Source organism: Gracilinanus agilis, chromosome 2, assembly GCF_016433145.1.
Source record: "Gracilinanus agilis isolate LMUSP501 chromosome 2, AgileGrace, whole genome shotgun sequence".
NCBI classification, from domain to species: domain Eukaryota; kingdom Metazoa; phylum Chordata; class Mammalia; order Didelphimorphia; family Didelphidae; genus Gracilinanus; species Gracilinanus agilis.
Genome location: NC_058131.1, coordinates 180,844,362 through 180,866,501, shown reverse-complemented (window position 1 = coordinate 180,866,501; position 22,140 = coordinate 180,844,362). Strand labels below are relative to the sequence as shown.

The 22,140-nt window shown below is 38.5% G+C and overlaps 1 protein-coding gene across 1 annotated transcript in view; it reads right to left on the bottom strand.

The window, feature by feature from the left end:
• CDS2 (CDP-diacylglycerol synthase 2) overlaps positions 1-13,289 on the bottom strand; it is a 74,586-nt gene extending 61,297 nt beyond the window's left edge. The window contains exon 1 of the mRNA XM_044663582.1: positions 13,146-13,289. Coding sequence (XP_044519517.1) covers positions 13,146-13,289 — 144 coding nt within the window. The remainder of the gene's footprint in view (positions 1-13,145) is intronic.
• Positions 13,290-22,140: the final 8,851 nt, after the last annotated feature.

The window sequence follows — 22,140 nt, the reverse complement described above, 5'->3', positions numbered from 1 at the left end:
CTGTTATATATGTCCCCTATCTCTCGCCTCCTTATTAGAATAAGAAGCTCCCTGAGAGCAAGGACTCTTCCTTTCCTATTTATATTCTCACTATAAATCAAGACAGGGCTTTGCATGTAGATACTTCTTTGTGCTAGTCCTCAATCCTGCAGGCCTATGGATCCCCCTATGTTGAGTTACCATTTGGCACAAAAGAAAGCCACAACTCCCAGGCCAGACTATCTCAGGCAGAAGTCAAGATCTGACACTGAGTAGATGTATAACAACAAGCCAGTCACATGGCAAGGCCTAGCACAGGACCAAGGTCTCCCAGTGGTTTCTTCCCAAAGCTGCTGACTAGAAAAGATGCACTGTTCCTCCTGTTGTCACAGCTAAAGAATGCACAAAAAAAGAAAATTGAAAATATAATCTTAGTGGGTGTGCTTGGCCCAATCACAAATATAAAATATTAACTACCCAAGAAAAAATTGGCAAATATTTCAGTTGAACACCATTCCGAAAGCTTATGCATTGCTACAATTAAATTAATTCCCCCTTCCCCTCCAATTGTTTCTAGGAGCCAGCATTCTGAATTTTGCTGTGTCATTTCTAAAGGGTCTTGGGAGTCATAAACAGCACCAGGCATTACCAATGAATCATAAGGATCTCCTGGTTAGCTGCATACAGAAAATGTAAACAATAAATCTACTGATACCCTCTTCATTTAGCTACCTTCTGCCTCACAGACTTAAAACATATGCTAAATGTACATATAAGATTTCATCTATTAGTTGTTCAAATAGAAAAGAAGAATGGTTTTGTTATACAAATACTATCTACATATAAGTGGGCAGGCCCTAATTTAGGATAAGCCGTATCACAGAATAGGATAAAATTTTATCTCCAGAAGGGACTTTGGATATCATTTAGTATATATAATTCTCTCATTTTACAGATGAAGAAATCAAAGCCCAAGAAAGAATGGTTCAAAGCTAGATGGAACTTCAGAAGATATCTAGTCCAATAACTTTATGAGAAGTAAATGGGTAGTTAATGGCAGAGCAGATTTTCACTCCTTGCTCCTAGGATCCCAAATCCATTACTTTTTCCACTATTATGAGGCAACCTACTCACAGAAAGTTTAAATAGAAACATTAGTGGTCAAAACTTATATTGCTGAATTAACACCCACAGAATTCTCCTCTAGCGAAGAACATTTAAAATTATGTGACTTGAGAAAATTTTGATCAACACAACTATTTTTCAGGACCAAGTATATTATGTAAAACAAGGTGTACATGAATATGAAAGATTAATGCAATTAATTTGAACATCACCTAACTTTAATATACCTACTTGCCCATTTGTGTTAGCTAACCATTAGTACCCTGCAATTTTTAAAACATGGCCAAGAACCAAGAAGCAAACAAAAAAGCCCCTAAATAACTAAGAGATATGTGAGGAATGGCATGGAAAAATGGTTAGGGCACTGGACTTCAAAAAAGGAAGATATGGGTTCAAATCCAGCCTCAGCTACTTATTAGAAGTTACTCTGAGCAAGTCTACTAACCTTTTTAGGCCTCAACTTCTTCATCTAAGAAATGAAAAAGTTGAGCTCAATGACTTCTTATGTCCCTTCCAATTCCTATGTCAAAGGCTGTCCATACCTCTCTCATACTTCACTTCCTAGAAAGAGGAACACTAGAATGGGAATGTGAACTTTGACCTCTCTGGGCCTCAGTTTGATGATCTGTAAAAGGGGAAAGTTGAGCTAGACAAGATTCCAAGGTCCTTCCTGTTCTAATTCTATAATAATAAAAAATAACCACCATTTCAGGATAGCCTAAGTTAGATAAAAATGCTTTACTTGTTGTATCTTTGATATAAATTAAAAGGCATTAAATTATTAAGAAGAAATAGAACTCAGCTGTGTGACCCTGGGCAAGTCACTTGACCCCCATTGCCTACCCTTACCAATCTTCCACCTATAAGTCAATACACAGAAGTCAAGGGTTTAAAATTAAAAAAAAAAAAAGAAGAAGAAGAAAAAGAAATAGAACTTAACTCACTAATAAAGATTTTTCTTTAACATATATAATTTATGTTTATATAAGTTTGTTTATATAGTTATATAATAAATTTAATTATTTAATTTAGTCAACCTTTTAAAAAATTAATTCTTACTAATATAGCTCTTATACTTCCCTCCTTGTTGTTGTTCAGTCATGTCCAATTCTTCTTGACCCTATTTGGGGGTTTTCTTGGCAAAGCTGCTCCAGTGCTATTTCCTTCTTGAGGCCATTTTACAGATGAGGAACTGAAGGGTTAAGTGACCTTCTCCAAGTCACACAGCTTATAACTGTCTAACTAAGCTAATAACATTTTAACTCAAGAAGATGGATTTTCTTGATTCCAAGCCTAATACTCTATCTATCCACTGAGCCACCTAGCTGCCCTTAGGTCTTGTACACATTCTCCAAAATTCTTTCATTTTGAAAATAAAAGACACTATGAATTTTTTTTAAATGATCCACTATGGACATTAATGCATTACTGGTGGAGTTGTGAATTGATCCAACCACTCTGGATAGTAGTTTGGAACTATGCTCAAAGGGCTATAAAAGAAAGCCTGCCCTTTGATCCAGCCACCATTGTTGGGTTTGTACCCCAAAGAGATCATAGATAAAAAGACTTATACAAAAATATTTATAGCTGCGCTTTTTGTGGTAGCAAAAAACTGGAAAACAAGGGTATGCCCTTCAATTGAGGAATGGCTGAACAAGTTGTAGTTTATGCTGGTGATGGAATACTATTGTGCTAAAAGGAATAATAAACTGGAGGAATTCCAGGTGAACTGGAAAGACCTCCAGGAACTGATGCAGAGCAAAAGGAGCAGAGCCAGAAGAATATTGTACACAGAGACTGATACACTGTGGTAAAATTGAATGTAATGGACGTTTGTACTGGCAGCAATGCAATGATCCAGGACAATTCTGAGGGATTTATGGTAAAGAACGCTACCCACATTCAGAGGAAGAACTACAGGAGTGGAAACGAAGAAAAACAACCACTTGAAGACATGGGTCGATGCGGACATGATTGGGGCTGTAGACTCAAAACGACCACACCAATGCAACTATCAATAATATGGAAATAGGGGTAGCTGGGTAGCTCAGTGGACTGAGAGCCAGGCCTGCAGATGGGAGGTCTTAGGTTCAAATCTGGCCTAACACACTTCCCAGCTGTGTGACCCTGGGCAAGTCACTTGACCCCCATTGCCTACCCTTACCACTCTTCTGCCTTGGAGCCAATACACAGTATTGACTCCAAGATGGAAGGTAAGGGTCTAAAAAAAAAATATGGAAATAAGTCTTGATTGATGACACATGTTAAAACCAGTGGAAATATGCATTGGCTATGGGGTGGCAAAGGGGTGGGGGGGGTTAAGGGGAAAGTGAAAACATGAATTATGTAACCATGGAAAATTTCTCTTAAAAAATAAATTAATATAAATTAATTAAATTTAAAAAGAATCACACAGCCTGGCAAGATACTTACACTAATGATGAAAGTGCTGAAGAATGGAGGCCAAGCAAGAGTACAGCAGATTGCAAGTCCTGCTCATTGCTGAGCGCACAGGCTCACTGAGGGGGTGGTGGACAAAATAGCTATCCCTCCATCCTTCCCTCCTTCCTGCCTTCTCTGTCCCTCCTCCTTTCAAACAGAGAAAGAAAAGAGGGCTTTTGAGGTATATTTTCACATTCCCACTCAATTTAAAATGAATAAAACATGCTTGCTACTTCTAATAGCTGGATGAAACTTTTCAATACTGGCTAATGAATATAGATGCTTAAGACAACTCCTCTAATTTGCCTTCTAAGGCCATAGCAAAACTATTTCTTAAATGCTTTTGTCTAAAATTTACTGTCACTGATATGATAATATTGAAGACGGGGTGCTGGAGAAGCTATTACTCCACCATCTACAAAAGTTGAGGACTAAAACAAATTAAAAAAAAATAAAAAATAAAGTTGAGGACTAACTCTGGTACCCATACTGATAATTTCAGCAAAAAGACAAAACAAACCAATAAAGTAGACAAGTCTGATAAAAATGGCTAGTGATCACCCAGATTTTTAAAGTAAATCTCTCTATTTCCTTATTTTTACAGATGAAACAGTTGTGTTTTCATTTGGTTTGGCAAGTATTCTGAACCCTGGGATGCTGAAATCATAACTTATCCCTAGGAGTACAATTCCTTTATTAGAAACTGGCTTTTAAAAAAATTGACCTTAAAAGTTTAGCCCTAAGATTCTAAATACTATAAATGTCTCTGACTTTCATAAGCACAACACATATTCCAGATTATTTTCAAATAAATAATGACTGGCTCATTTGGAAGAAATGTTTGGCAGAAGTTAAACAGCTATGTCTAGAGGAATCTTTCAAAAATTTTCCATTTCTTACACAGAGCTGATGTGAAGAGGTTCTCCAAATTCCTGTTAAATTTTCTTTTAACTAGCAACTACTCAAAAAATAATTTTGGCATCAATGATAGGGGAATCAAGACAGATTGGGGTTCAAAAACCATTTCCAACACTTGATAGCTATGCCACCAAAGGCAAGTTACTCCACTTCTGGGCCTCAGTTTCTATAATCTCATCAAGCTTCTCCATGAAAGAAAGGCTCCTCTTTTTAACAGCAATGATCATTCAGTAATTTTACACTGTGAATCACAGAATAGTATAATCTCTGAAGATCGAAAGTTGATGATCACTCAAAGCGCAATCAAGGGCTGCATGGTAGGCATGAGCAGGCTTTAATTACAAACAAGGAAGAAGACAAGTGATGCAATATGAAGTATGTTATCAAGAAAGCATGACCCAAAAAACAAATCTGCCAGTCAATTAGCAAAAGTGAGAGATAACCAAATGATAACCCATAGGTTCCCCTTGTATCCACAAAACATCAAGAGAACTTGAGGCAACAGTCACATGAAAAAACACTTCAAATCCCTTATAATTAGAAAAATGAAAATTAAAGCAACTCTAAGTAGTTCTATCTACCTTACATCCCTCAAATTGACTAAGATGACAGAAACTGAAAATGGCAAATGTTGGAGGGAGATGAGGAAAAACAGATTCATTAACACACTACTGGTGGCCCCATGAATTGGTCCCAAAAGTCTTAGAAGGTACTATGCCCCCAAAGTCATTAAACCATGCATAACTTTTGGCCTGGAGATAACATTGTTAAGCCTACATTCCAAAAAGAGATCAAATTAAAAGGAAAAGATCCCGTATGTACAAAAATATTTTAGGAAGTTTTATTGTAGCAAAGAACTAAAAATGGAGTGTCCATCAATTTGAGAATGACTGAACAAATTATGGTATATGAATGTAATGGAATATTATGATGACAAAATGATAAATAACAAATAATAAAAGCAATAGTTAAGAGAAATTTAGGAAGACAATATTTAAATTGATGTAGAATAAGGACAGTATACCCAGAAGAATAATAACAACAATACTGCAAGACAAACAGCTTAAAAAGACTTACAAACTCTGATCAAAGCAATGATCAGCAATGATTTGGGGGTTAAGATGATGAAACAGGTTATCCATCTCCTGACAGAGAAGTGATGGACTCAAGATGTAGTATGAGACATGTTTTTAAACACAGAAAATGTGGGAATTTGTTTTGTTTGATTATCATCCATCTTTGTTTACAAGGGTTTTTATTTTCTATTTTTTCCCTCCCCACAATGCCGTCGCACCCAGGATGCTGGCAGAACTGGCCTCCACTCTGGCAGATTTACAACAAAATATGGACAAATGTCTCACAGATTGGGCAAAGCTGGGTAAAGCTTAAATTGACTATGATCTGAATCATTGCAACAGTATGAACATTGAGATTATAAATCCATTGATTTATAGGCATACCAACCTCACATGGTGGTTGTGAGTAAAGTATTTGGTAAATCTTAAATACTGTATCTTTTTAAAATTCTCTCTTCAAAACCTTCTCCTTGTTTTATAAGAAAATGTATTTCTTTGGACTTCCCTATAATATTGGGAAGAGTCAATATTCTGGGTGGAAATTTGAATAAATTATGAAATAGATAAAGGTGAGGAAGGAGAAGATTTCTACTCTAGGCTTACAACAAAAATGAACCCAATTTTTACTACTTAAAATCCTACCTTCTGCTTAATCCCTCCCTACCTTTCCCTACTCTCCACTCTGACCCAATCACTTAGAAACTAGGAATAATTTCTGGGCATATAAATTAATACATATGGTATAATCTGTGTTAGATCAAGCTTTTCTTAGATACAGTTATTATGACTAGTGGCATATTTGTATAATAATGATCTATACCATAAACCTATTTGTACTGTAATAAAAATGCAGTTTTGTATGTGTTTGTTACTTACAACTAACTGTCTAAACAAAAAGGGAAAACGGATATTCTGATAAAGATACCTCCGCCAGGTATGGAAGTGATCCTTAAGCCATAAGCTTACGTTTAATGCTGGAAAGGTCTTGAGTATGTTTGGATTTTAAGTGAATCTGCTACCTGAGGAACAAGCAAGCACAGATACAGAGAAGCCAATCAGTGGGCTAGCTATTAGGTGTTGAATTGTTTGACAGTGGTACATTAAACAAAGGAAAACTCAAAATGACCTCTATACCATCCTCCCCAACCCTATGAGTGACAGTATTGCAGATGTGGAAAAAGAGACTGAGTGTTAAGAACCACAACATGTTCAGACTATAAGCATTAGATTAACTATAGATACTCTAAATGCCATAAGTGAAACTAGAAGACAAAAGAAAGTTGCAGTTACATGAAGAATGGCATTCAAGTTCTAGAGAAGCCAAAGATAGGGTAGAACTGTTTTTTGTGGTTTTTTTTTTTTTAATTATCTACAACAGAGTTAGGCAGTGCCCTGGGCCTGGAGTTAGGAAAACCTGAGTTCAAATATGGCCTCAGACACTTAATAGCTAAATGATCCTGGACAAATCATTTAACCTACCTGCCTCAGTTTCCTCAACTAAAAAATGGGTATAACAGCACCTATCTCCTAGGGTTGTTCTGAAGATCAAATGAGATAATATTTGTAAAACCCTCAGCACAACAGTACCTAGCACATAGTAGACACAATAAATGTTTGTTCCCCACAGCAACAGGAAACATCCTTTCCAGGAGATAATGAATCTAAGTAAAATGGATTATCATGAAAGTAATTACAGCTTATGGTTCAGTATCTGTTGCAGAGAATGAAGAGATACAAGAACTACAAAGAAATCAACAAACTCTAGCAAACTATGGCAACATATACTTTGATGTGCAGTGATTTCAAAAGGGAGTCAGGGAAGTATAGGAAAAGGCTTAGGTATAAGAAACCAAAGAGACCACAAAAGCATATAACCTATTCCAGAAGAAATAGATACATGAATACTTTTTCCCCAGAAGAGTTAGGAGGTAAATTGCAAATATCATAACCAAAAAATAAGTATCTTAAAAGATAGTAAACAAAATGGTTACCAACATATTGCCATTTTCTCAAAATTGCTGCCTATGTGCACTCAGACCAGAGACTATATCTGCTGTTGTTCAGTTGTGTCCAATTCTTTGTAAACCCATTTGAAATTTTGTTTGCAAAGATAGTAGTTTGCCATTTCCTTCTCCAGCTCATTTTATAGATGAGGAACTGAGGCAAATGGGGTTAAGTGACATGCCTATAGTCACATAGCTCATAAGTGTCTGATACTAAATTTGAACTCAGGAAGATGAGTCCTGACTCCTAGCCTGTCCACTGAGCAGTCCACTGCACAATCCACTGTGCCACCAAGCTTTCAAGAGGTATAACAAGAGTAAAAATCATTACTAAATTAGACAAATAATGATGAAATAATACTAAAAATAGTTAAAATACTCAACCTAACTTACAAGCTGCTTCTGCTGAAAAAAGAACTTTAAAAACCAAGGATATTTGATCTTGATTATTCCCATTTCTTACAAAAGCTTCCCTGACATAAATAACAGTAGCCACAATGGGACACCTTGAAAAGAGTATAGAAACTAATTAGCCAGCAAATAACTTGATCTGCTTGCTAAGGCAGAAAACCATGGCAACCAAGAGCAACAATGGTTTAGATTAAAAACTCTTTTGTAAAACACTATATGATTGATATAATAAATAAGAGTTAAAACCTAAAAACAGTAGCACAACATAAAAACAGGGGAAAAAAAGCAATGGAATGAAAATTTCTACAGAAAATGGTTGGTATGAGAACCAAACGAACCATACCATCCATATTCTCATGAATTAAACTTGCAAAGTGACAATACACAGACATAAAATGAAACATATTTCAGAAATTTTACATATTTTAGGATTAGAAATACCACATCTGGATCTTAATATCTCAGTTACCAATATACTATGTATAAAGAATCTGAAATGGTGTTTAGAAGACAACATTGGGAAGAATGGACCAAAGGTCTGAAAAGAATGGATGAGTCTGCCCAAATATACAAGGAAATCTGTGCTAGAGTGAATGTATTTTAAAAACATGGAGGCACGATATATATATATATGTTAAGTGAAAATACAAAAAGAATAGAGGGCAAAAACATACACATACAATTTAATTATTATTGGGGTTACTATGTTGCCATTCACTGTGCTAAGTCTTTTAAAATATCTCATTTGATCTTCATTACAAGTTTACAGGTAGACATAATTGTTCTTCTCATTTTACAGAGGAAAAGACAGAGGCAAATAAAGGTTAAGTGACTTGCCCAGAGTCACACAGCTAATAAGGATCTGAGAGCAGAGTGGTACTCAAATCTTCCTGACTCCAGGTCCAGCACTCTGTCCACAGTACTACATAGCTGCCTAAAAAGGTGATCCAAGAATTGATGGATTTCTATAAGAACTGGAAAGACTTACATGAACTGATGCGGAGTGAAATAAGCAGAACCAGGAGATCATTTTACACAGTAACTGTAACATTATGGGATGATCAAAGGTAATTGACTTTGCTACTAATAGCAATGCAATGATCTAGGACAATTCTATGGGACTTATAAAGAAAGAATGCTATCCACATCTAGAGAAAAAACTGCAGGAGTAGAAATCCAGAAGAAAACATATAATTCATCACTTGTTTATATAGGCATGTGATTTGGGATTTTGGTTTTAAAGGATTACTCTTTTACAAAAATGAATAATATGGAAATGGATTCAAGTGATAATATATATATATATATATATATTGCTTGTCAACCCCAGGAGAGATGAAGGGAAAGAGAAAACATGAATTATGGGAAAAACTTAAAAAATTTAATAGAAAATTTAAATTTAAAAAAGGTGATCAAGAGATCAATCATTAACTATTGACCTAAATGTCAAAAATTTTTATGAAAATGATCTCACACACGCAATGAGACTACACCTTAATTTAAAAAATATATGAGAACTTCAGGCAGATTTTAGTAAACTGTCTTTTACTACAAATCACATATATACAGTAACATAACTGCCTAAAAGGTATGGAGAAGATTCCACTTGTGTTTACTGAATATAAAATCTTGTCCTGATCAGACTATTTCTGGAGTTTAGTAGTATTTTGTAGTTCTAAGGATCATATTTTTTAAAAGATACTGAAAAACACAAAACATTTCAAAGAAATTAAAAACCAACACATGAAATCACATCATACATTTAAGTGGTTGATTGAACTGGGAATGTTTAGCCTGGGACAAATAAAGATATTTAAGGAGAGAAAGGAAACAGTCATCAAATATTTGGAGGGCTATCATCTGTAACAGGGAATGACTTGTTCTATGTTCCCCCACAGGCCTAGGCCACAAATGCAGCTTACCAACAATCATAGGTATTTAACAAGGAAAAAGGCTGCCTCACAAAATACCAAAAGAGTGTTTAAACAGACTTAAAAAAAAAAACAGGCAAATATTGCAAGATTGTTTGAGCTTATATGATGTCTGAGGTCTCTCTTCCACCTTTAAGAATCTGTCTGCCTCCTTCCCTTCTTGAAACTCTTTTCTCTGTTTCTACATAATACAGTTTCTCTCTATTCCTTCTTTATTTCTACTTCTCCCTCTGCCTCCATGTTCATTCTCTCTTTCATTCTCTCACTCTCATCATTGTGGCTTCAATTACACAGATGACTCCCAAATCTCTGGGTCAAGACCTAGTTTCTCTCCAAAAGACCTAGTCATACCTATCTCCACTTGGATGTCCCATTTTCAACAATATGCCATTGGGCTTAACACCAAGGTTGTTATCCATTACATTTCCTCCAAAGCAACACTCTCTAAACCATTCTATTTCTATCATTTTCATACCCCAGAATCACAGAAGTTCAAATTGTAGGCATCATTTTCTCTTTCTATATCCAGTCCATCCTCAATCTGGTTGAGCCGACTTCTCTTTAATGAATACTAAACCTTTTCTCTTTCCTTCCACTCCTGATGCTCTCAGCCTAGTCAAGATGTCTATGCAGTTTGTCTCTCCAAACCATCCTACATCCCACTGCCAAATAATCTTCTTAAAACACAGCTTTATATATTACCAGCTCAAAACTTTCAGAAGCACTACCATAATGCCTACAAAGACCCTCCACTATCTGGACCCTATCTACTCCTCCAAGTTTATCTCACATTACAAATCTTCCACTCAACTCAAATTGGTCTATTTGTTATCCCTCAAAAAATGGATCGTTCCAACTCACACATGGTTTGCGGTCCCTTACCTGAAATTCCTTTCTCCATGCCCTTCCATCTAAGTCTTCTACTTCCTTTAAGACCCATACATTACATATAAATATTTCCCTGACCACAGCAACCCACACTCTTATTTCTCACCAATGAAATCCTATGGCACTTATTTACATACACTACTATCAAATACAACCTAGGCTGCCATACCTCTCAATTTATCTCTTTAGGGAGACTGGAATGTTTTCTCTTTGTAATTCCCTTACTGGAATTTATTTTAGTTAGTAAATTTGTATCCCAAGCACCCAGATTGGTGTCTTATACTCAAAAGAGATCAATGTTTAACAGTGACAACAAAAAAGGAACTTGTGCTGAAGACACTATATAGGGCATTTCATTTCCTTCAGATTGAATAGCTTGCACTGAAGTTGCCATAAGTCTCAACTTATCCAAAAAATACAACTAGATCTCTCTCAATTTCATCAGTCCACAGTTTCTACACTGAAAGGCTTGTTGACATACCTGCCTTCATTAGGATGCTCAGAGAACTCCAAATTTATCTCTACATGATTGGTTTCACGGTTTGTAAAAGAGGTGGTGGAGAAAATGAAATGTAAATCATTCCTCTATCACGGGCAAGTATTAAATTATCCAGGATATTTGCCAGGATGTTTTGGAACGGACATCTGATGTTTTAGGGAGGCGACCACAAATCCTTTTCCTTGTTATTGTTACAAGGAGATCACTTTCTAACTATCTCTAGTCTATCCATATCTTCCTTGCAAGCTGCCATTTGGATGACTCCTGCATCTGGGAGCTCACAACGCATAACAGGCCCCCTTTAATGTGGAGCGGGAGAAGCCCTTGGGTTTCATCCAAATCCAGCTCCGCTGTTTAGTAGATAAGGAAACTGAGGACCCGGAGAAAGGGCTTAGCCGTGGTCTCTCCCACAACAGAGCAAAGCTGGAATCCAGGCCCCCTGATCTCCCTGGCCAGCAGTCTCCAGCACAGCACGCTGCCCCCTTCGTTCAGCAAAACATGGACAGCGAGGCTTCCTCTCCAGTAGTCTACATCCTCACCTTCCAAAGCAAATGCGCCCCGAGGCAGCCTCTGCCTCTATCCCCGGCACCCCAAAGAGTAGCTGCTGGGGGATGGGTTGAAGCATCCATCCCCCTCTCCGACCCCGGCCCTTCGCTCCCCCCACCCCTTCCGCAGAGGGCGGAAAGGGCATGAGAGCTCTCGCCCGCCCCTCGCTCCAGTTACCTTGTCCTCCGCCTCCTGCCGCCCGTTGGGCTCATGGGGCAGCCTCTGCCTCAGTTCCGTCATTCTGGGAAAGCACTCCTGCTCCGGCCCCCCGCCTTCTTTCTCCCCAAGGACGCTCTTTTCCTGCAGGGAAGCAGGAGCCTCAGGGCCTCTGCCTTCTAGAAGCCCTCTCCCTCTCCGACAGGGCTCAAACCCAGTGGAAAAGCAAAGCAAACCGGACCTTCCCCACGGCCCGTCCGGGCCCAGGCTCAGCCCCCACTGCCGCCCCCAGCTCAGTAGGAGCGCTGCTTCCTCCGACGGAGCTCGGATCCGCTCGGTAACACACACACACACACACACACTCTCTCTCTCTCTCTCTCTCTCTCTCTCTCTCCCTCCTCCCAGGTGCAAAAGAACAGTGAAGCGAAGCGAAGGGATGAAAACAAACGGATAGCTACGCCACCCGACCTCCCGCCTCACACAGCCGGCTGCTCTACTGGGGTCTTACAGGAGCTGCTTTTGTCCCGACTCCGCCCAAAGCGGAGACGCTAGACACCCGCCTCCTCAGCCCCGCCCCGCCCCGGGCCGTACCCCCTCCTTTAACCAGGACCAAGAGTGAGTTTGCCTCTTCCTCTCCTCCCCTCTAGAGGGAGCCAGCAGGGCAGGGCGCGGGAGCGCGCAAGCGCGGACCCACTGACAGCTAATTACCCCTGTAACGTCTCTTCTGAGGGTTGAACCTGAAGCCTTGCTCTCTCTTCAGAGGGCCACCTCTCAGAAGACTAAAAACGGCTTCTTAACCTTAACCTTGCGTCATTGGCCCTTTTCCTTTAACAGAATCATGTTTTCAAGTGCGTAAGATTACAAAAGAAACCAGTTCTATTGAAACGGTTAGCGAAATATTGAAGAAAAAGTTGACTTCACAGATCCCTGGTTTAAAAATTCCTAAATCTTAGAAAGAACAGTGGAATATAAACTCGTGGAGGGCAGGCATTATTTCATTTTGGTCGTTGTATTTCTAGCATAGTGCTTCGAGCATCGTTTAATAAATAAATGTAATCTCGAATTGGGGCGACAGGAACTGAAGGAAGAGGAATAGAGAGGGAGGGGGAAGGAAGAAAGACTGGGTAGGAGGAGAGACGGAAATTAGGGAGGGAGGATCCGCGACCCTTACGTAAGAGGACCGTTCACCAACGGCCGGGCGAGCCTCTCCGGGTGGGCGGGACGAGGAGACAGGCGCAGCAGGGCTGCTGGACTGAGAACCGCGGAGTAGAGGACTCTCTACCCCTCGGGACTGAATTCGGGGAGAGTGAGCCATGCTGGATCCCGACGGCTGGAAGGCTGTCAGCGCTCTCCCTGGGGAGGGAAGGAGGGCGGGTGGACTGATGGGCTCGGTTCCTAGCTGGAGGCCGCGTGACGTGATTGTCAAGCAGATTTTCCCGCGCGGGTTCCAGCAGCGGGTTTTGACAGGAATGCAGCTGCCCATCCCCCACCCAGCCCTTTGCCTCGTCTCCTCCCCACTACAAGCCCGAGGGCCCCGAACAGCCTTGGGATTGTTTGCAAAAATCAAGGGTGCTAGGGCGATGTGCGCCCCGATTGTGACATTCATTACCTAGCTAAATCTAGGTCACTGCCGGGAATGATAAGCTCTCATTCCCCTTCATGTTCCCAGCTTTGGCTTCCCGGCCCCTTTCTGGGATTCTCCGAGTGACAGATGGCAAAGACTGGAATTTGAAAAGGGGGAAGGGAGGATAGGGGAGTAAGACTTATTCCCTTTGTAAGGCAACCTCCCCCCTCCCTTCGGTGAAGGAGAAAGTGATCAAATCAGGCTAACAATCTGAATTTTCTGAAAATTCAGTTCTCCCCACTTTAAGCTCCTTGTTTGTATACATATGCAGCTGAATACTTAACAACTGGAACCTTTAAAAAAAGAGCAGAACACACTTCTGAATTTAATTATTAAAAATTTCTCCATCAGTTTCTTAAACCTATACAATAAAGCAATAAATCAAGCCCTGACTTGTAGCATTAATGGATTTGGTGGTTATTCAGTCAAGTACAACGACCCTATTTTGAGGTTTTCTTGACAAAGATACTGCAGTGGTCTGCCATTTCTTAGCTCCTTTTACAGAGAAGAAATCTGAAGCCAATCAAGGTTAAGTGACTTAAACCTAAGTAAATGAGGTTGGATTTGAATTCAAGAAGACTTCCTCTTCCTGATTACAGGCCAAGCAAGTCTATCCACAGTGCCATCTAGCTACCCCTTATTAGTGATATCATGGTTTAGTTTTGGTTTTCAGCAACCATTGGTTTGTCAATTTCTGAGGTATAATTGCTAATGTTAAAAATTTAACAAGCAGGTAAAAGCAGATTCCAGCATACCCCTAACACATTTTTTTTTTCATGAGGCTGTGATCTTGGGAGCAGTAACTCTTGAGTTTTTTAGTTTTGGACTTTGCCTATTTTTTTTTCTTTTCATTGTATCCTCTAAAGCAGTGGTTTCCAAACTTTTTTGGTCTACCGCCCCCCCTTTCCAGAAAAAATATTACTTAGCCCCCTGGAAATTATTTTTTTTATTTTAATAGCAATTAATAGGAAAGATAAATGCACCTGTGGCCATCACTGCTCTCCCTGGATTGCTGCAGCACCCACCAGGGGGCATAGCAACCACTTTGGGAATCACTGCTCTAGAGTTAAACTAGTGCCTGATATATAAAGTAAGGGATTAATAAAATATATTATGAATGTGTTATATATAATATATTCTATCAGTATATAATAATTATATATTATGTTTTGATAGTTGTATATCATTATTTTATAATATAACTAATAATATTCTAATATATTTATACTTATTGTGATTATGTTATAACTTAATTTTATAAATGTACATAATTGTTAATATAATAAAGACTCATTGACTGTGCTGTGCTGGGGTTACAAAGATAAATGAGTGACAGAATCTCCAAGTTGGAAGGGACCTCACTTAAATCCAAACCATACCTGAAAAAGAATCCCTTCCACCTCGATTTCCTTTTTAAAAATCACTGAATGAACTAGCTGGTAAACGTCAAAGTCCCTGTCCTTAAAAGAGTTCATTTATATTAGAGGGGAGACGATACCAAATAACCACAATATGAAAGTATTTAAGAATGGTAGGAAGCGATGAAGGCAAAAGAGACTTGTCAGATTGAAGGATCAGAAAGAATTCACTTTCACAGAGATTACTGAACTGGGATTTAAAAGAAAGAAAAGATTTATAAAATATGAAGTGAATACATCTCAGACATAGTTATGAATGGGATCATTCAGGGATCATCAGTCTGGGATGGCACTGGGGTTGGAGATGAGAGGGGCACTAGAGATAGGAGGAGATAAGAAAGGCCTTTATGTAGAACACAAAGCTAGAGGTTAAAGGAAGTACTTAAAGGAAGAGAAGGAACCGGAGGAAAAAGTAAGGAGGAAATGCATTCCAGGTATGGGAGATGGCCAGTGCAGAGGTATGGAAATGAGAGATGGACTATCCTGCCTAAGAAATAGAAAGAAGGCCAATTTGGCAGAGTGTGAGGGGAAGTAAATTCTAATGAGGCCGGAAAGACACTTTAGGACCAGTTTGTAAAGGGCTTTAAAAGCTAAACAAAGGAGCAATAGGAAGCCATAGTAGTTAATTAAAGGAATCACATGGTCACTAAACTTTCTGAAATTTTTTTTCAGCAGTAGCGGTTTCAGTTCTGGTCTGCTGCCATAAAGGAGATTTTTTGATCAACTGTGGTTTCATTGCCAGAAGTGGAGAGTATTCAAAAAGTACTGGATGATCTTTCCAAGGATGAACTAAAGTGGGGACACCTGAGGCAGGAACACCCATCAAAAAACTGATACAATAATCTAAGTAGGAGGAGAGAATAAGCATGTTTGTAGCTCCTACTATGTGCTAGACACTGTACTAAGCAGTCTTTCTAGGTAGATGCTATTATTAGCTCCATTCTACAAATATGGAAACTAATCCAAATAGCATTTAAGTGACTTGCCCATCATTAAATTAGTAATAACAACAATAGTTAACTATATAGAGTTTACTTTGTGCCAGACACTTTACAAGCATTATACTATTTGATCCTCACAACAACCCAGGAGGTAAGTGCTTTAAATTATCTCTCCATTTTACAGATAAGGAAACTAGGGCAGACAGTCTCCAGAGTCACATAGCTAATAAGTGTCAAAGGCCAGAATGGAACTCAGATCTTCCTGATTCCAGGCCCAGCACTCTCTATTGCACCACCAACTAGATACCTCTTAAGTTGATAAAAGTCTGAAGTTAAGTGATAGCTATGTGAATGGAAAGTAGTCTCAGAGAATGTTGTGAAGAGTTAAGATTAAAATTCTCTGGAGACTGTATCTTAATTTGTAATTATTAAATAATAAAAAACAGGCCAGAGAAAGAAAAAGCCTCTGGACATATGTGGCTGACCATTCCCTTAGCAAGCCTCCTACAAGAGGGAGGCCAAAAAATCCTAAATTTCCAGGAAAAAGGTCTCTACTTCTTCTTGGTGCTCTAATGTATGCTTTTCCTTATGTCCTTTTCCAAAGCCCCTCTGATTGGAGGACTCCAATCTCACTCTGGGCAAGAGGAAGGTCTTCTAGACATCAGAGAGTCAGAAGCACAAGATACAAAGGTCTTCCGGACTGAAGGGTAGAGACCTTTAGAATGGCTGCAGTGGCATCTCCACTTTCCCTTCCTGACTATTGTTTACAGATAAACAACAGGCTTTGTCTTCATTCTAACTCAAGGGGTGGGGAAACAATTATAACTTCATTTTTTTTTAAACCCTTGTACTTCCGGTGTATTGTCTCATAGGTGGAAGATTGGTAAGGGTGGGCAATGGGGGTCAAGTGACTTGCCCAGGGTCACACAGCTGGGAAGTGGCTGAGGCCCAGTTTGAACCTAGGACCTCCTGTCTCTAGGCCTGACTCTCACTCCACTGAGCTACCCAGCTGCCCTTCAATTTTAAGATTAAATTTTTATCCCTTTAAAGCAGTGATTCCCAAAGTGGGTGCCACCACCACCCCTCCCTCCCCCCTCCCCATGGGTGCTGCAGCAATCCAGGGAAGCAGTGATGGCCACAGGTGCACTTGGGGGTGGTGAATAACTGTAAGAGGGCGGTAATAGTATGTGACAGGGGGCACTAAGTAATATTTTTTCTGGAAAGCAGGTTGTAGGCCAAAAAAGTTTGGGAACCACTGCTTTTATCTTGGTTATCTTGGGGTACCCAAGAAACATGTGCAGGCTAGTGTTAAATTTCCAAAGAAGGTAGAAATGACAAGATTTGAGGGACTGATTGGCTGTCATGGAGAATGGGGAGTTAAAGATAATGTCAAGTTTACAAACCTATGAGACTGATGCCTTAGATGAAAATAGTGAGGTTTGGGAAAGGGAAGGGTTTGGGGAAAAAGAATGAGTTCCATTTCAAACATGTTGAGATTAATATATTTTGGGGATATCCAGTTTGAAATGTTCCATTAGCAACTGTTGATGAAAGACACTGAAGCTCTGGGAGAGAATGGGAACCCAGATATTCTTTTCTGTCAGTAATTTGCATAAAGACAGTAATTAAACCTATGAGAGCTAATGAGGTTACCAAGAGAGAGAACACCCCTCCACTCATTCATTGCCTTCAGAGTCTGTGGCCTTTCAAATATACTCACTTGTATGTGCTAGGAATGGGAGATATATAGACAAAATGAAAATATAGTCCCTGAATCAAAGGAGCTTACATCCTACTGTTGGGAAACATGATTTTGTATTGTTCACTAATTGTACTAGGTAGGCTGTTGGAGCTGCAAGAAATCCTGTAGATCATTCAGGGCCTTTATTTTTTTATTGGTTGTATTGGGAACCTGGCTGGTGAGTCAATCCTTATGGGCATGTGCAGGGTGCCTCTGATACAATCCTCACAGGGGCTCTGGAGAAGAAATTCTGTACTGGTTCTAGTCCACTTACCATAAAAGGGTTCTTTTTAATTAGCTGTGGCTTCATAGCTCAGAGTGGGGTACATTGAAAAAGCCCTAGTTAACCAGAACCTGTCCTTCTCTTGGGCTGACTCTTTCCTGTTAGGTGGCTTTCTGGTGAGAAGGAAAGGCTATGCTATGAGGGGAGAGGCCTTAGGCTTTCTATTTGAATTGGACATGTAGGTAAAATAAGTAGAGGTTAGAAAGCTTGGAGAAAATTATCATACTAAACAATCTGATCTCATAAAATGCAAAACATTTACATCTAATCAGACTCCTCAGGGAAGTTCAGATAAATGGGTCTTTTAAATCACTTATGTCTTTAAAATAACTATACTAATCTTAATTTCCAAGTTTCATTTCTAAAATCTATACTTAATTTTTCATTTCCACTTCTCATCATTTTAAAGAATAAGTGTATAATTTATTTTTAACATTTTTCTAAAATTTTGAGTCCTCTCCCTCACTCTCACCCCTCCCCATTAAGACAAGCAATCTGATATCAATGAACATATAAAATCTTGCAAAACATTTTTCCATATTAGCCATTCTATCAAAAAAAAAAAAGCAAGAAAATAAAGTGAATTTTTTTTACTTTAATCTGCCCTCATAGTTTGGCAGTTCTTTCTTGGAAGTTGGATAGCATTTTTCATCATGAGTCCTTGGGAACTGTCTTAGACCAGAGTAGCTAAGTCCTTCAGAGATGATCATTGTTATTTTATTGCTGTTACTATATGTCTTCCCAGGCTTTTCTGAAACCAACTCCCTTGTCTTTTCTTACAGCATAATAGTGTTGCACCATAATTACATGCTACGCCTTGAGATTGATGGTCATCTCCTCAATTTCTAGTTCTTTGCTACCACAATAAGAGCTACTATTAATATTTTTGTACTTATATCTCCTTTGCCTTTTTCTTTAATTTCTTTGGTATACAGATCCTAGTAGTGGTATTAATGTTCCAAAGGATATGAAGTTTTATAGTCTTTTGGGGCATAGTTCAAAATTGTTTTCCAGAATGGCTGAACCTGTTTATAATATCACCAACTGATATTATATTAATGACCCAATTCCTCATCATTTTCAATGATATATTTTCTGAACCATAAGTACCAAAAAGAGACAAGAAAATAAGGATGAAAATTAAGCAAACCTTGCCCTCAGGAACTTACATTATTACATTGGGGAAAATATGTGAACATATAAGCATATAAAATATATACCAATAAACAAGTCAATCTTTAATCAACTAGCATTCGTTAGGTGCCTATTGTGTGCCAGGCTCTTTGATAAGTACTAGACAAACAAAACAAAAAATGAAACAGATCCTATCTTAAAAGAGCTTACATTCTATCAAGGAAAAAAATATATACATATATACATATATGAATAGATATAAACATGTGCAAAATAAATACATGGAATTTGCAGGGTGGGAGAGGCACTATGAGCTGGCAGGGATTAGAAAAGATTTGATGCAAAAGGTGGCATTTGTGGTAAGCTTCTAAAAAACAAGGGATTCTGAGAGGCAAAGGTGATGAAAGCATAGATTCCTTGGATAGGGGACAGATAGCCTGTACAAAGCTACAGAGACAGAAAAGAGCATGTGTAGGTAACATCAAAACAAGTTTGGCTGCCCTGTAGTATTCATGAAATGGAATAATGTAAAATAAACCTGGAAAATCAATTGGAGCCAGGTTGTAAAGGGCTTTAAATGCTAGAGAAGTTTGAATGTGACCTTAAAGGCAATAAGGAGACACTAGAATTTATTGAAATAGAGTGAAATGGTCAGACCCATGTTTAGATATATTACTTTGAATAATGTTGCTTGGCCTTCACTTTCATCTAAAAAAGTCCAAAGAAGGCAGAACATATGCAAAGCATTTTGTGTAGAAATACATTCAACTCCATGGGGATACAGTTAGGAAAAGGAAAAGGAAAGGAGAAATGAAGAGGGATAGGTTCAGGGAAGGATTCATCATAAACAAAACAAACTCTAAGTTTGGAGAGGGAATCATGAATAGGGGGTTCAAAGAAAGCTAGAATAACAATATATAATAAAGTGAATTTGAGGACTAAAGAGAATAAAAAAGAGGGAAATATAAAATGATTTTGAATTGGAATGCTTGACCATGCTTATGTGATACAGAGTTTTATAGTTCTTTCTCTTTTCAATAAGTAGGAAGGTAGGAAGGAGAAAAGTAAATAATTGATCACTGAAAAAAATTATTTTTTAAAAAGGTCTACTGCTTTGGTAGCTATTTGAAAAATGAATTGTAGACATGATGGGGTAATATAGTCCAAGTAAAAGGTGAAGGCCAGAATTAAAGGAGTGTTAGGGATGCTGTGGAAGTAAAACTGAAAAGACTTGGCAAATAAATTAATATATGAGGTGATGATGAGTGAGGAATGGAGGATGACTCCAAGGTTGAAAACCTGGGTGTCTAAAGGATAATGGTGTCCCCCACAGAAATAGGGAAGTTTCAAAAATGGGTGGGTTTTGAGGGAAAGATAATTAGTTCTCTTTTAGATATGTTGAATTTGAGACGTCTATTGGATATCCAATTTGAGATGTTCAGTAGTAATTGATGATGTAAGATTGGAGTTTGAAATATAAATTTGAGAGTCATCTGTGTAGAGGTAATAATTTAATCCATGAGAGTTAATGAACTCACTGAGGGAGTATAAAGCAAGTATTCCCAACCTCTTTCCATCCCGATATCCCTTGGCTTTCCTTCTGTACCTGCTATCCAATATGAAAGGAAATAATTCAAGCTTACTATACATATGTAAATAAAATAAAATAGAGATTTTTTTCAAGACCTACATACACTCCAATGACAATTTCTTCCCATTAACACTACTCCTTTTGGCATATTTCAATAGGATAATATAGCTACTTACTTTTAATCTGCTTACCCTCTTGTCAAGCTCCTAGTATCCCCAAAGAGTAAAAATAGCCCATCTTGGCAGCTTCTCTTATGGAGAGAGAAGAGCCTTGAAGTAGAAAGCATTGGAGAAAATTAAAAAGAGACTTTGATATTCTATTTGTGACTCTGTTCTGAGTCCCTCTATGACTTTGGGTCAGTCATTTAACTCTTGGCTACAGTTTTTTGTCAAAAGAAAGGGCTAGAAAATTAAATTTAGCTGTGTACTCCTTCTTCCAATCACTGAAACACACAGTCAACTTGATTTAACTAAACAAACCACCATACCAAAAAAAAAAAAAAAAATCTATGCACTCAAGGAGGTATTGGTGCCTAACAAGTGCAAAAGAACCTTCACTAACAATTCAACATTTTCATTTGACAGATGAGAACAATTCCAAGAGAATGGGCAAAACATTGCTGGTCCACAAATATATAGTTGTTAAAAATTAAAAGTTGTTAGTGGATGCTTAGATATACATAGAGATCCTAGATAACTGAATGAGTTTAAGTAATTAATATCTTTGTGTTCATATATATTCAGAATCCTGTCAGCAAGAAAGTTGTGAGAAACGTTATTGCCTATTATATTAGAATGAAGGAAAAAGCACTTAAGTGCATACTTTGTGCCAGGCACCATGCTAAAGCCACAGCAACTTCTATCTCTGTTTATTACATTAAAATTCCCAGAAAGCATCATTTAACCAAAAGACATACTAATTGGAAAATATATGATGGTGTAGCAAAGTGAAAAAAAAAATTGTGGATTTGGGGTCAGAGGATCTAAATTTGAATACTTTTTGCAATTTCCTACCTATGTGACTAAGAGCAAATCATTTCACCTTTAGGGGGCCTCAGTTTCCTCATCTGTAAATTGAAGTGATTAGACAAAATTATCTCCCAAGGTTGCTTCCATCTCTAAATCCCACACTTCAAGGAAAAAAGAAACTTTTGTGGAATTAGTTTAGGATTCCAAAACAAACCCAGTACCAATCACAAAAGATTGAGACTTGATTAGGAGAACCTGAACAAGCCCGGGAAATCATAGGAGGCGGGGCAAGCCCACTACCTCTGATTGGCTCAGGGGTCGTAGGCGAGGCCTTCGTGATTGGATTGGTCGACAAAGCACCAATAGCATTATCGAGAAGGCGAGTGGTTACGCCGTGACGTCACGGCGACTTGCCGGCGAGAGCGCGAGTAGGGGAAGCGGAGATTCATTTGGTTGGAGGCTGCTG